Raw genomic sequence first — 16,353 nt, 5'->3', positions numbered from 1 at the left:
AGGAATGGGAAGAAAAATAGGCTGACGTCATCAAGCGGTCTTCCGACCCACACTGAGAGACGAGCACTGCTACTTTAGACAATCCTATACATGCAAATCTTCTGTATATACCCACCACTTGCCAACCTCCATGTGGCGCCAATTTTACCGCCATTCGCATACGAAAATTGTGACGAAACCGTCTGTACTACACCGTTGCGGGCGGTGTCATACAATTTCTCATTGCATACAGCTTTCATGTGCTAGTCAAGTTTGAGGGTAGCTTGTACCAGGGATCCAAACCGATGACAAAAGCACCTTCAACGGCGTACCTTACCAGACGTTCGTATCAAAATTACAATGCTACTATTCGTTGTAAAGCGTTCAGTGTGGTGGTGTCTTGTGAGCGTGTGTGTGTGTGGGTGATGCCATACGTCGTCGCTGGATTTCATTGCGGCCGGCTGTGTGTGTGCTCACGCAATGAACAGTGCATGTCTGCAGCTTCGACATGCGAACCGTCCGAAGTGAAACGTCGTCCGCGTTAATAAGCAAACGCCGAGGAAGCACGAAAGACTTTGCAAGCAATCTTAAGTTTCTATGGCGAATTTTTTTTTGTTCTTTTCCAGCATAAAGCTACTCTCAGCATCGGGAAAATGGAATATGTAACTTTAGTGTGTCCCGGTTAAGGTTTCACCAAAGCGATACTGCACTAGTTTATTTCCCCATCTACAGCATGAGTTTCACAAGTCGCGCAACACATTGTGCGCTGGACACAATGAAATCGTCCTCTAATTTGTAGATTACAGCCGGCGCTTCAGAGCGACGAGTGGACAGAACGAAATCGACCAGATACGCCCTTCAAAATTCTCATAAGACCAGCCTGCGGCCTATACGCTTCTGGCGTTGGAAACTGCGAGGGAAGGTTCAGAAAAGTGAGCTGCTGTTATTTGCTCATCGCAACGGGAGAGACAAGAATGAAAGCATGAAGGTAGAGAGTTGGATAAAGGAAGACACTGGCAGGGATTGCTGAAGTAAGCTGAACGAACTTCAGAGAAGTGTCCGAGGCAGGCAAACAATTCGGCACATCGCAACGTTTCTCGAGAACATAAGACATGAAACGCACTTTCACCTGCAGCAAACATTTCTCCGAAGCCTACATTTTTGTATGCGCTGCTCTGTTTCTTGTACGCATAAGATATTTTCCTCATTTCAAGCAAGTAGAACTAGGCTAACGGCCCCGCTTTTTCGATATACCAGCAGTTCAGTACGAAAGAGAAACAGAGTCTGCATGATGTCTTTGTAATTAAATGAGACCCAAGAGATGAGCAATATTAAACACACCTCCAAAGGCAGTAGTGAGAGCGAACGAAATCAAGAATTATTTACGTGCCTGAAATAACTCCTCATCCCAGTATTGTTATTGGGCAGCTCTTATGGGGACTCCTAGACGCTGCTTCCTCTGGAACATAGGATCGGCAATATCGTCACAAGGGCCAGTCAGTTGGGCAACATAAGTGCAGTCAGGAAGCCGCGATGCGCATGCACATGGCTTTGACAGACTTCTACAAAGATTTTCGTAATTATTATGATCATCACCAGTGTCATCGCCTTATCACATTTTCAGTTTCGCAAGTTCTACAACAGCCAAGTGAATGACAAAAACATGTTCCAGCGATTTAAAGAGCCTCTCGCATGCGACAACCATGGCAACTCCATCCTCCGAAATTCATCATCACTTTTTAACCAGCTTCTTTTTTGTCTCATCTATTGCGTTCTCTTTCTTTGATTCCTACTCCGGAACACTAAGTGACCACCGATTATCGCACGCACTACACTGGCTCCCCAAGTACTTTTCATTTCCTTTATTTCCTCTGAGATGTCAACTTGCATTCGTTCGCTCTTATTTTTTTCTCTATTACTAACTGATATTGATACGAGGTGGCGATATACGGAACAATATACTTGATTTCCAGCACAGGCTTTTATCTATATCATTTTCATATTCCCTCTTCCAGATTGTGTAGTGAACTATTCCGAACTGGAACCTTCTTTTTGTTAACCTCAAGGCATCCCATTGTCCCTTTCATTCTCTTTTTCTTTATCTCCTGTCTGCTGCCATTGGCCCTATAATTTTATGTTAAATTCTTCACCTCTCTACTAATAATACGAACTCAGTATGTTCAAAAACTTCAATGTAATGACCCCATCAAGTTAGTACATGTGTCAGGGCATGTCAACGGCCTCACGACACCTCCCTATGTTAACCGATTGGGTAATAATAAAACTATCAGGCGCTTTCAAGATGCCGGATCACTCTCGCGCTGTCTTCCTTGGAAGGTGAGCGCAGCATTGGCGAAGATGTAGGCGGCCAACAGCCAACAGCAGGCCGATCCCAACGGGCCCAGACAGGAGGAGTGCAGGCTTCCGGCTAATCCTGAACATTGATCGCCTGCGATTAGCTTTATTTATTCAAGCATCCGTCGGCTCAATCATTTGGCGAACTCTCACCGGCTTCACAGCTATTCTTATAGAGGGCCGCTGCCCGCCAAATGATTTTGTCGTCAATGCGGAGTCCTTAATCATCATTGATAGTTCACTACAGAAAGCCCAATGGCCACGTTTTAGAGCAGTGTATTTTGTTTCTACATAGGTATTTCATATAAACTAAATAAGGAGAACTGCATGTGCGAAAGTAGCATTACGTGCCGAGTTCACTGCTCATTTCAAGAATTAGAGCCTGCGAGTTGGAAGAAGGTTGTTTTGTAAGTGACTCTAAGTACATAATGTTTACTTGCCGGATGATCTAGGACCCCCAGTCCAGTACAGCTGTGGCTGTATTTTTCAGAATCTGGCCAATAAAGTTTCTGAAGAACGTCTCAACGAGGGTGATGGGATTAAAGTGGGCTTGAGAATCTACCGCTTCTGGGCGGTTCACTACTGCAACCTCGGTCGCCTCTTCCTCGCCGAGCTGTACTACGAAGAAATCTTGCATTTTTATGTTGTTTTCTTAAAACATAAATGCTCTATTAGACTTTCTCGGCGTATTTTTTCCGCCCACAGTGTTGTCCGTGCACTGCAGAGCTCCAAATGATTCTAACTCCTGTCTGAAATTTCCCGGTTGATAGTAAAGAGCATTTATATCTTTGCGCCTCAGCAAACGGCTTAAAATCTTCGCAACCTAGCGTTAATAGCGATCGAGCGAAGAAAAAGCACGAGACAAGAGAAGAGAAACAGCAAATAAACGTAGGGCGTGCAGAGCCTACATGGCCGCTTTTGTTGTAGGAAAGATTATCCGTGCATCAGAGAGATTTAGAAGAAGAGGAAGTCGAGGAATACTACGAAAGCTTGGATAAAATGCTTTGGCTTTTCTGGGGTTTACAGTTATAAGAATACCAAAAAAAAAAAGCGGGAGCTGCACCGAGCGTTGCTACAGGCAAATGGTAAAATGGCTTGACTGCCAATACGAGTGTACTGAGCGTCCACATCAGCCAGCACAAGGTTTCAAAACAACCAAATGAATCAGTGCCTTGCAGTTCCTTTTTTTTCTGAGAAAGAAGATATAATTCTTCCTTTGCCTTTCTTTTTGTAAGCAACGGCAGCACTCCGACAAAAAGAGGCGTCACAAAAAGCACCTCTGTCTACATGCGCCTCAGCAAACGGCTTAAAATCTTCGCAACCTAGCGTTAATAGCGATCGAGCGAAGAAAAAGCACGAGACAAGAGAAGAGAAACAGCGCCAGACAGCGGACAGGCAGTGACCGTGCCAATTACGGGAAGTCCAGTCTCAGGATGGACGGTGTCCGGAGAGGAGGGGGGTCGGGAAAGTACACCCTGTAGCAAAGCCGCTGTATAAAGCAGGCTAAATCACGAAACAGGCGTCCATGTCCACGCCTGGCCGCATCGTTCAAGACAGGAGGATTCGGCACACATACCCTCACGCTCTTCCCGTCCGACATGCGGGCTTTCACTCTTCTAATCACCTCCTTTCCCTTTCGTATTCTTATTTTTCTTCGCATTTCTTCCTCAGCATTTTATTCTGAATTGCGTACGCTCGCCCTCACCAGCTTAATTAACTTGTCCCGCATGAATCTCTTCGTGAACACACACAGGGAGACCACGACGGAGGAGTCCGCCTGCTGACAACGCCCAGATATGTCTCTCGAAGCATGCACGTCGTAAGTTTTACGCTCTTCCCGGTGCTAATAAAAGATGCAGTCCGCCGCGTACGGATTCCCATTCGGTCTCTCGCCCTAGCTGCGGTGCATTCGTATTTTGTTCTGCACTCCGTACGCCACCCTTATCGCATTCTGCTATAAACGATCACCGAGGTATGTTGTTTTGACAGAGAAATCCACAGGTCGGTTCTCTGAGCGCCGCAGAGTGAACTCGTACATATTATCTCCTCCTGGAAAAGGGCTCTCAACATGCAGGTCCGGTTCAATGCCCGATTCATCAGTAACATGGAGCATCCGCAAATACGGGCTCCACGATTGAAAATTCGCTCATGCGTAAATCAAATATGCTGTGCCCTCAAATGATCTTCAATCAATCAACTTTATTCAGCATTTTTGTCCTGAAACAACAGAAAAGAAATGCTAGGGTAGGAGCAAAAAGCCACAAACTCAGTAGCTTGACGAGGCTCCCACCCCTAATTGACAAGGCCAACAGACTGTCACGTTATTACATATATATATACACACACACACACACACACACACACACACACACACACACACACACACACACACACACACACACACACACACACACACACACACACACACACACACACACACACACACACACACACACACACACACACACACACACACACACATATATATATATATATATATATATATATATATATATACATGCAGGACTTAGAACCAGAGTGCGTGCCATTTGGAAGCATAAGGGGAGCTTTGCTTCGAGTGATCCTTTAAACGAACGCTGCTCCTACTGATGGGTATTTATATAGCTCGAAGGGTAACCCAAAGGGTCACAAAAAAAAACAATGGAGTGACGAGGTGCTCATCGTTGCCGCATTATGATACACTCAATTAGTGCGAGCCAGTGGAACCTGTCTGAATAGAAGTGGGCTGCTCACTTGATGCGAAAAAGCGCCGTGTCATGAAAGACACGGGAGGAGCAAAAACAATGGAAAGTATAATAGGCTCACCAAACTAATAGTTATGGGCCGCGCCACAAAGTGACCGCCTATCATGATAGACTAAAAGGGCGCACTTATTGTTCAGTTAGAGCTGGCGAACATTAGCACGCTGTATACGCATAGACACTTGATTTTATGCAGTGGTTACTCAGAAATCGAATCTCTTCGGTGGAAGTTCAGAAAACACCTAGCCAATAGCAGCGTTGAAGAGCTTCCACTTTGACATTGTAAGTCTTAAATGGTGGCACATTTTTTAAGTTTTTATTGTTGTACACCTCACGGGGGCGGTAGCGGTAAAATTGCTTTGAATATATCCTAATAGGTCGCCGAGTTATTCTATACATATTTTTATTTTTCAAGCCGTAAACGACACGCCTAAGAAATGTGTTCATGCGGATTCTACGGCTAGTGCAAGAGTATTTTCTGGATAAAGTGCATTTGCAGGACAATTATTAAATAAACTTTTTAAAATCAAATTTTCAAATTTCTATTTTAGCGCAAAAAAATTATTCTCCAAAAATGAATGCTTTCAACATAGAAAGTGAACAACGTGGTTCGAGATATGCATTCGCCAGCTGCTTAACTTTGCGCATTGATCAAATGGCCCCACTTCACGGGGTTCCTTCACGGTCACAGCGTCGTCCTATTATAAATTATAAAACAGATTAATTCAGTAAATACTTCTTGCGTTAAATATTCCAGTGATAACATTTTACAAATGTACAGTGCTAAATAGCAATCCTAACCAAATTTCGAAAGTACGTTTTTCAAGTTCGATTTCTCGAACTATAACTCCGAATCCGCCATTTTAGAAACTCAGCACACCTTGCATATTATGACTTTCAATTTTTTTAATGTTATCAGCGCCCGAAGACCGAAAACTAGGTACTAAATAATTATTTCAGTTCAGTTGCCTTCCATTTGGCCATTTTTTCTTTTTCGTTTGTACTTCATGACGTAAACAACGACCACCAGGAGCTTTAAATAGAAATCTTCAATAAATAATTTCAAACGCTTGGTAAATATCCTAAAGACTACTCGTGCGTCAGAGGGAGAAATGAAATTTTGAGGGAAAGAGCCCTTTAATATTCCGCCGTCGTATGTAACGCTATTTGAAAACGTCATTGTGAGCAAACCTTTAAAGAGCTTTCTATTGTTCTATCCTGTCGCTATTGCACCAAAATTGCCCACAAATTTGTGACAAGGAGGGGGGAGGGGCAAAGCTCCTATCCTGTAAATCTTACAAAAACTTCAATCGCAGTCGCGTTCAGAGATGAAGATAGGGTACTGAAGAGCACACTTTATGTTTGTAAAATTTTGATTTATACAGATAAACTATATATATAGTTTATATTTATATAAGAATATATAAAAATATATAAATTGTTTTTGTGTTAATATTTTATATTTGTACAAGGCTTGCAAACCGATATAGGGCAAGTTAGTCAAGAGAGGCCGTTCCAAACGCTGCTAGTTTTTGCACTTAAGTTTTCCCGTACTGCATTTAGTACCTTACTCTAGCTCACTTCGTTGCCTCCCTGTTCACCACCGTGTAGAGCATGGGCACGCAGCCACACAAGGAAGGCTGAATGCACCCCTGACGGGCGCCCACAGCTGCAATAGGTCATGTGGCGGCTCTTGAGCAACAGGAGCGGCAAAATACAAGCAGTTCAGGTACGCGGTTAGTAGGTTTCGGTCAGTTCGCCGGACAAGACACTATAACAAGCTACGTCACATCTTGTAGCAAAATAAATGAGACATACAGCCGAGTAGGCGCCAAAATTAGCGTTATGGCGTTGAGCAACATTGCAATGGCAAAATATGGGATCAGATTGCAACGTTGGTAGAAGGACGTATTGCTTTCCTACAACGAGGAAACTCTCTGCAGATTTGTTTGCAGCATGTCACCCATTGTTCTCCTAGTGTAACATGCATCTTCTTGCCATCTGGCACGTTAATTCACAATAGGTAATGTGACCCAAGCCAATATGACCACGATATTGACCACGGCCATGTGATCGTGACCTGATCACGCCCCTTTTACATACATATGAACACATGGAACGCTGAGATTGAATTTATGGGAACATCACATGAACACTTTAAAATTTTATGGTTATTTTTTTCTGAACAGCGTTTGTCTCCGAAAAACGTAGCGCTAACAAGAGAGCCGTTTACAGGGACGTGGCTCGCAGAACAGCAGCGGTAATCCGAAATGAAGAAGGCGCTAGGCCTGCGCCAGCTTAAATGGTGGCGCCGGCAGAGTGTCAGCAGTCTGGGAGTATATAACCTACACAGTACACCTCACCAGTTCGAAGCATCACTTACCGATCACTTTGAGGTTTATGACGGTGTTGATGGATCGAGCCTTACGGAAGTCCACTCGGCAACGGTACTCGCCGGCGTCTCCGTCCCGCACTGGGTCGATCTGCAGGTGCGCCGGCGAGTGGCCCATGTCGAAGAGTAGACGCCGTTCGAGGCCCGGCGCCGGCGACTGGCGCGCCTGGTCCACGTGCGCCCGCCGCGAGTCCAGCGTGAAGATGGGCGCCAGGCTCTCGTCCTTGTACCACAGCACCAGCGTCACCGAGTCGTCCGGAGACGGAGGGCTGATGTCGCACGGCAGCGCCACTTTGCCACCGGCCACGGCCGTGTACACAATCGAGGCTGCAAACAGAACAGAGAGGAAAATATTCGCTCACACATACGAAATTACGTGAATAAAAAATAACATTGCATTGCACGCGACTCAGGCGAACATTTTGTTGGGTGTCTTGTCGTGTGTCTGGGACTGTTGAGGACTCTCTGTATTCGTGCGCACTCTTGTGCGCTTGTACTTTCTTCTACTTCGTTGCAGAAAGCGCACGCGTCGGTTGTAGGTGTGCCTTTGCCTTTTGGGCGCTCCTTCTGGATAGTTACACAGTCGTCTATAGGCCTTTTTACATATCTCGAAAGTGCACTGGGGAGTATATTCGCGTCATTTACGAGTGGCATAGGGCTCGAAACGAGATCGCATCACGCATGCACATTGGCAGGTGTCATGTTTAACTCCTCAAGTCTTTATTATCTACATCAGGCCAACCAGGGAGTGGTTAATGTCACATACGTAAAAGAAAGCGGGCCGCTTGACCGCTCTAGACAGGCGTGTGGACGACAGTACTCTTGGGTACCGGTGTGGTGCTGTGCACGGCGTGCTTATGTTGAATACACCGGTCTTCTCGTATACGGTTATCTACTCCCAACTTTACAAGGTACTTCCCGTTTTGAGCACTCGTCTGCCCAGCAACTGTGCCATGCGCTTGTGCTGTTGTCCAGAGATGCGCACCGAGTGCTCTCATCCTGTGTACCTATACTGAAGCGTACTGTGCTCTAGTCTGAGCATTTGCTGCGTTCTTGTACTCTTGTGTATGGCTGGTTATGGAGCAGTTGTACTGAGCATACCCGTGCTATTGTGTGCTGATGCCTACTCATAGCTACTGCTGGGTACTTGTGAAGTCCAGCATATGCTTGCGTACGCAACAATCTTGTTTGTGTTTGTTGCCTAGTGTTGTACTGTGCACGGAACACTCGCCTTGCTGCTAACAGCGCTATTGCGCAGTATACACGCTCAATCTAGGAGCACTTTATCAGTGCTACTACTGTGCACCTGTACTGTTTTGCGTTCCTGTGTACACAGAATCGTTATATTTTGGGAACCATTTCTGTAGCGTACACAATTGTCGACTGGGCTCTACTGCTGCGTACTTATACTGTTGTTTACGGAGAGCAACAGTTTTTAGTTTAGGTCCCATAATTTTAAAATACAAACAAAGGAAGCGTGCAAATGGAAAAGAACCTTTACCCTGTGTTTTAGCGTTTTGTTTACCCCCCCCCCCCCCCCCCTCCTTTCTCTGGCAGTGCCAAAGCTTCAGGTGGCTGCGGACTTTTTGTGAGAAAACAAGAACTGAACGTCATGCTGTGGTCCACATTCAAAGGTATGTACGGTCATTGACATTGGCTATAAAAATAGAAAAAAGAAAAACTGCTGAATGCTCGTATTTCAATAACGAATTCAATGCACCCAAGTGGTCAGGATGTACCCTGAACTCACAGCAAAGATGTACCTCGCAGTTTCATTATTTTCTTGATTCGCTGTGTAACTAGGGCAAAAAATCTAGAAGCGCAATTTAAAAACGCCCATAAAGCAGATGTTGCAAAATAATGAACCCAAGGAATGGATTTTGTATTGCACCTTTTGTGACATGCACCCCAGCCCTTACCACTGTTTCTCTAATATGCCTTTATTGTTCCTTTAATCGTGAAGTTTACTGACAATAGTCTGTGCTTCCGGAAGCAAGGTAAACGAAAAGCAAATCAGCTTTTCAATACCGTTAACAGTAGTTTAGCGATCTTCTTTGCTTCACTGATTAACAATACGAACAATCTCTTTCAGTTACATCCTGTGGGCAATTAAGCGACTGCAATAGGTATAAAAAAGAAGAATGTATGCTTGAGTGTTCTTAAATTGTTTGCTCTTTGAGAACATGCGCTAATACTTGACGGCTACTTTTCACCCTGTAATATTTGAGCTTCTTTTATCACCTTCCTTCGTACAGTAAAGAAATCAAAACGGAATAATGGAACGGGAATAACTGAAACCTGAAACAAGCGAATCGAAACAAGCTCATCCTGTGTGAACCATATTCTTCCTTCGGCGCGGAGGATAAATTTCTCGCGTGGAAAAACAATGACCACTGGTCAAAGGAATTCCAATGAGCTTTCGCCGTTTAATAACTGCAGATAAATAAAGGAGCTCACTTACAGCTTCGTTCGCAAAGTCACCTGCATATGAGACAAGCAAACAGTGCTCACAGCACGTCTTTGAATGGACTATGGCATGGCCAGAATATTTTATTCATGCTTGACGTGCACCATCTGGTGGAGCGATGCAAACCCTGCTTTGAATTAGACGTGGTAGATCTTAGCATAAGCTACCAAACCCAACCAGACAGGCAATTCTGTCGAAATGTCTAGTTTGCAAAACCTGCTTTGCCACGGCGTGCATACTTAACAGCAGCAGTTTCTCTATAGGTATTAAGAAGTGCTTTACTGAATACGTATACGAATGAGTAGAATAAGTGCTTGTATAGTGTGCCAGCGAATGTAAAGGGGAGATATCTGTCTCCCGAGGGCAAATGGATGCCACATTTATTCCGGTTCATGCACCCACGCCTCCGACTGTTCGTTGTATTGGTCTATACTTAATTCATTCTCTCTCTCTCCCTCGCCTTTTCACTTCTTCCTTTTGAATACGCCGCAGTGGCTCTCTGGTTCTGGCCCTCAGCGGCTGAGCTCGGCTGATGAAGGTACACAACAGCAAGTGCCTCACTCCCGTCAACACCCAAGCCACGCCGCGACGAAAGGGATGAAAGAGGGAGTGAAGGCGCGAACAGAACAGTCGCCATGGTGGAGGGCTCCCGTTTGATTTCCGCTACCTCGGGTAGTTTGACAAGCACTGACATCGCGAAATCATGCTTTCAGATTTTGTCCTACGTTAGCGCAGGATAACTAAGACTGTTATAGGAAACGATTGGGCACCTATTTTTTTTTTAAATAAATGAGCGTCTACACTGGCTTATTACAAGGCACTCTCATGAACTTATTGATGTGAATGGTACAATCTTCTGATACATTGCAAAATCTTCCTTTTGATGTCTGTCCTCCGCTAGCACCGAGTTGTTAAGACTGAACTATGAAACGACTGGGGTGCGTTTTTGAATCTACTTGTCAGAAAACTCCTAGCTTCCCGAGGAGGGATCTGCGGACATAATGACTGTTATGGTTTCATCTTACAATAAGCTAGTAATTGCATTCATAAACTACTCTCACCTTAAAAGATGCGCTTATGCAGAATTTCTGTGCACGTGTGTCTTTCAAGTTTGACATTTTGCTTCTTAAGAGAAGCGAATTGACGAGCACCGGTCGTCCGGATTGACGGAAATAGTTTCCGTCTTGTCGCCATGATCTTTCGCCCACGAGCAGGCCATGCCCGACTGCGCACCAGGGCTGGTGCTTTTGTGGTTTCGCTCCAAAGCTCTGCACACTTAACACAGGGGCCCAATATTAACCTTTATGTTATCTGGGAAAGGTTGAACGGCTAGTTATGAGGTAGTCAGTTTGCAATAACGTTGCGTTGCGTTAAGGCAGATATGAAATATTGATCCGCTACAGGAGTAGGACGGAATTTTGAGCAAACATTAAGCGAGATTCAAGCAGACAGGATGCAGTCATAATCACCAAAGCAAGCAGACTGTGCACACCGATTAAGATTACCGGTTGGTGCCGTTATTTAAAAGGACAAGCATGAAGATTACTACTGCGTTAAATAAGCAGCTTTATTATTTAAATTACCTTCCTACATTGCATTTTTCCGGCACCAAATACGAGAGTAAACATAAGAAAGAACAAAAAAAAAGGAGAACAAGCAAAAACCCGTTGACAGCTGGACATGATATCAAGCCATCTAGACCATATATTCTCCTCCATCGTTAAGATGCATGACCTGTGAGTACAGTGTTGCAAAATAAACTGTTGCGAGCTGCAAAAATAACTTTTTCGAGTAATATTTTGAGCAATGTTACTGTAAATTACAATAAAAGGTAACGACATCAAGCGAAGTTGTATACAGGTGCTTTCAGAAATCACAGGACCCTTCATTCAGGAAAAATTGGTACTAGGATTTGATGAAATTTTGAAGTAAATTGTTATTATTCAAAAATGAAGACCTTACACGAAAAATCAAACATTAAATGCGCTTTCCCAGATTCTCTTCATAACAAGTTCCATTCACTATTACACACTGCTAAAAAAACACGCTCAACCGAAACTGAAAGTCTCCCCTAGGATGCACTAAGCCTGATGTCAATATTAGCTTTTCTTTTTTGTGCTATGCAAGAAAACACATGGCATTTCTTATATGACTACCCATTGCATACACTGTCCAGAGACCTTTAATCTATCAGTGTCAACATGTGTTCCGAAGAGGTCATGCAGAGCTAGAGTAGCGGGCAGTATGTTGGAGAGGAAAACAACAAAAACCCTCTCGTGTATTGTGATGGGGAAGACGGCGAGAGCAATAAGAAGGGCGTATACCTTTCTGACAGCGAATAAATATTCAAGCAATTCCAGTCACTTTTAGTTCGATCTGCTTCCGACAGCTGCCGGCTATATTTATTTATTTATTTATTTATTTATTGTACCCTCAGGGCCCGAAGGCATTACAGAGGGGAGTGGGAATACATAAAATTTTCAGTCTAAACAGCAACAACAAGAGAAAACAAAAATAAACCAGGAATACATGACAAATTGAAAACACAGGAAGGCAATAAGATTAGAATGCAGTAGGGATATATTAAAAGAGTGTGTAGACAGTGAAAGGCAATTTTTATACAGTAATAAACGACACATACTCAGAAAGAAACATTAAGGACTTGACGAAATGCATTGTTATCAGAAATACCTGCGATGTCGTGGGGAAGGTGATTCCAGCTGGCACAAGTTCGAGGTATGAATGAGTCATGAAAACATTTGGTGTGACAAGATGGGATTCCAACTTTATGACGGTGATCAACGCGTGCTGATATGTAACATGGTCTTGACAGTAACTTAGGGTTGAGAAAGCTGTTGTGGTAAATTTTATGAAAAAGACACAATGAGGCTATTGATCTGCGGTGGGAAAGAAGTGGTAGGGACAAACTTGATTTCATGGCGGTTACACTGCTTGTTCGGTGATAATTAGAAAAAATGAAACGGCATGCGCGGTTCTGCACAGATTCCAAATCTGAAACAAGTGAATCGATGCCAGGGCTCCAGACAGATGCTGCATATTCTAACTTGGACCGTACCAATGTTTTATAAAGTAATAATTTTATTGAACTAGATGAACGTGAGAAATTTCTGCGAAGGTACCCAAGCATGCGATCAGCGTTATTTATTATGTATTCAACGTGAGTTTTCCAAGACAGGTTACAAGAAACGTAAACACCCAGATATTTATAACATGACACGGTTTCGAGAGACACGTTGTTAATGTGATAAGAGGAAGGGGCATTAGAGAGACGAGAAATGCGTACATGTTTACACTTATTAATGTTTAGTTGCATGTTCCAAATAAAACACCAGTCAAGAATCTTGTTAATATCGGATTGAAGACAACAGACATCATTATCATCTTTAATTTCGCGGTAAATAACACAATCATCGGCAAAAAGATTAATTGAAGAAGAAATGTTAGCCGGTAAGTCATTTATATAGATGAGAAAAAGGAGGGGCCCAAGAACTGACCCCTGAGGCACTCCGGAACGGACAGGCAAAGAATGCGAGTTTATATTGTTCGCTGTTACGAATTGTGAACGGTTAGAAAGAAAGCATTGTAGCCATGCAAGGACATTAGGGTCTATGTTAAGATTGCTTAATTTAAGAAAGAGAAGCTCATGCGAAACAGTGTCAAACGCTTTCGAGAAGTCCAAAAATATGCAGTCTGCCTGAGACCCGTGGTCAAGGATGCGATGAAGGTCATGTGTGAAACATATTAGCTGAGTTTCGCATGAAAAAGACTTACGAAAACCATTCTGGGCAATGCTGAAAAAGGAGTTAGATTCTAAAAAAGAGATGAGATGAGAATATATGACGTGTTCCATGATCTTGCACGGAATACTAGTGAGCGATATAGGTCTAAAGTTATCAGGAGAATGTTTATTTCCGGACTTATGCAGTGGAATCACCTTCCCAATTTTCCAATCATTGGGAATACAACCTGTTACAAGAGACTGTTCAAACAATTTAGTAAGAATTATGGAACAATAGAACTTTGTATTAATTAAAAACTTCGAATTAATGTTGTCAACACCGCAGGAAGAGGGAACCTTAAGATTTTCTATGATGCACTGGATGCCTGACGCGTCGAATTCAACTGGATCCATAGGAAGAGCATCAAAAACAGGGTACACGCGATGAACAAGAGAAACATTGCTAGAAAATGCCGCAGCAAATGTATTGTTTAGAACGGAAGAACATTCGTATGGAGGAAAGGCAACGCCATCAGAAGAAGTAAGTAGAATTGTGGAAGCGTCTTTCTTGTTAACTACATTCCAAAATTGTTTAGGATTATTGACCAGCATAGCAGGCAGGGTGTGGTTAAAAAATGTGTCCTTTGCGTTTTTTAGCGCACCTTTGTACTCTGCAGCTGCGGAAAAGTAGGCCTCCCATCGTTGTTTAGAATTCAACAACTTCGCAGAGCGGAACAAGCGCTTCTTTTTATTGCAGAGTCTTTTTAAAACATTATTAAACCAGGGTGATTCCCGATCGCACTTCAGAGATCTTAATGGTACAAAAGTGTTAATGAGATGTTCAACGATATCCTTGAACAAATCCCAGTTAGTGTAAACAGAACGCTGTGAAAAGCCTGGTAAGTAATCGTCCAAAAAACGAGCTAGTTCGCAGTTAATAGCGTTAAAGTCAGCCCGTTTATAATCTCTAATTTGTTTAGTCTGACCAACTCGGATAGATACAGGAATTTGTACATCAAAATGGAGCAAAGAATGATCACTGAGACCAGGTAGGTAAAAAATCGAAGGGATAAGATCAGGCACGTTAGTTAGAACAAGATCTAAAACATTCGATGAGGATAAAGTAGTTCGAGTAGGTTTAGAGACTAACTGCGAAAGATTGAAATCCATACAAGTTGACAAAAACTTTTTACACTCCGTAGAAAAAGAGCTGAGATAAGGTGATGTATTAGTCCACACGATACTAGGGTAGTTAAAGTCGCCAGCTAAGACAATAGGTGTACTCGGAAATCGTACAGTGATCATGTTAAGGGAATCATGCAGTTCATCAACGAATGTTGGGCTCGAGGACGGCGGACGGTAACATATACCCAAAATCATTCTCTTAAAACGTACACTAAGTTCCACCCAAACCAGTTCCAGGCTAGTTGGAATATTAATAGGCGTTGCTACAAAGTTATCCACGACAGCTATTAAAACACCTCCTCCAGATCTCTCACTTCTGTCAGATCTAAACACGTTATAGCGTTTTTTACAGTCAAATAGTTCAATGTCCGCTATCTTGGAAGAAAGCCATGTTTCGGTTAGTAAGACGACATCAGCATCACACGAATCAATGATAGGATTAAGTTCATCCCGCTTGGGTAGTAAGCTTCGTATGTTGGAAAAAAGAAAAGAAAGCGAGTTGCCAGTATCGGACACCGGCCCACTGCCCCTCGCGCAGCCCTACGGCGCGTAGGTCGAGCCAGAGGTACCGTGATTTGACTGCTGATTGTGGACTGGCGAAGGAGACAATCGATCAGTCTGCTCAGCATGTGACGAAGCAGCGCTACCGTGACTCGAGTTACTATCAAGAAAAGTTGCTGATGCCCGAAGATTAGCCTCCATGAAAACGCAGTCGCGAGCAGGGTTATAACTGTAGCATTTGTTCTTAATGTACAGTTTGTTGTACCTAAGCTTGTAAAACGAGTCCTGACCTTTAGCGAACTGAAGCAGCTTTTTCCTGGCCTGACGCGTTTCTAACGAGTAATCTTCACTTACGGTGATACCTTCATCTTTAAGTTTGGCTGACTGGGATAGAATTTGTTGCTTTGTTTTAAAGGAGCAGAACTTCACGATGACCGGGCGACATTTATCATCCGCAAATGTACCAATCCTATGAGTACGTTCAAACGCATCCTTCGTAAGCGCCGGACTGAAGCAGTTAGAGATAACGCTCAAAAGCTTGTCTTCCGTTCCTTCCCATGTTTCCGTTGGACTGTCACGTAAGCCAAAAAACAATAAATTGTCTCTTCGCTGCCTGTCTTCAAGCTGTGACTGACTAAGCCGCAATTTGGCATTCTCGCTAATCAGGTTATCAGCGAGTTCGCGCAGGGTCAGCAGCTCTTGTTTAGCCTCGTCAGAAGCAGACGCTTGAAGTTCAACTGCCGACAGCCTCGCATCGATATCGGAGATATTCTTTTTCATAGATTCCTGATTTTCTTTTATTTCATATATGGAAGCAATTAATCGTGACTGTTCGGTTTCCATTCTAGCAGTGCGTGAGTTAACGCTCTGTAATAAAGTTAACACGTCATTAAGCTTTTCCTGTACAGAGTCATCCGTTTCACTGTTCTTAGAACGCGTACCAGGGCCAGGGTTAAGTTCGACATCACCCGAC

The 16,353-nt window shown here is 43.5% G+C and overlaps 1 protein-coding gene across 2 annotated transcripts in view; it reads right to left on the bottom strand.

Moving 5' to 3' along the window:
* Window positions 1-16,353, bottom strand: part of LOC149339582 (neural cell adhesion molecule 2-like) — a 177,177-nt gene that overhangs the window by 86,602 nt on the left and 74,222 nt on the right. For both annotated transcript variants that reach the window (XR_016283532.1, XM_089548287.1), the window contains exon 2: window positions 7,480-7,815. Coding sequence is in view for 1 of the 2 variants with exons in the window: in XM_089548287.1 (XP_089404413.1) it covers window positions 7,480-7,815 (336 nt within the window). In the remaining variant the exon portion in view is untranslated. The remainder of the gene's footprint in view (window positions 1-7,479; window positions 7,816-16,353) is intronic.

This window comes from Amblyomma mixtum, chromosome 6 (assembly GCF_055824585.1).
Source record: "Amblyomma mixtum isolate Tamu chromosome 6, ASM5582458v1, whole genome shotgun sequence".
Lineage (NCBI taxonomy): Eukaryota > Metazoa > Arthropoda > Arachnida > Ixodida > Ixodidae > Amblyomma > Amblyomma mixtum.
This window is presented reverse-complemented; position numbering and strand designations above follow the sequence as displayed.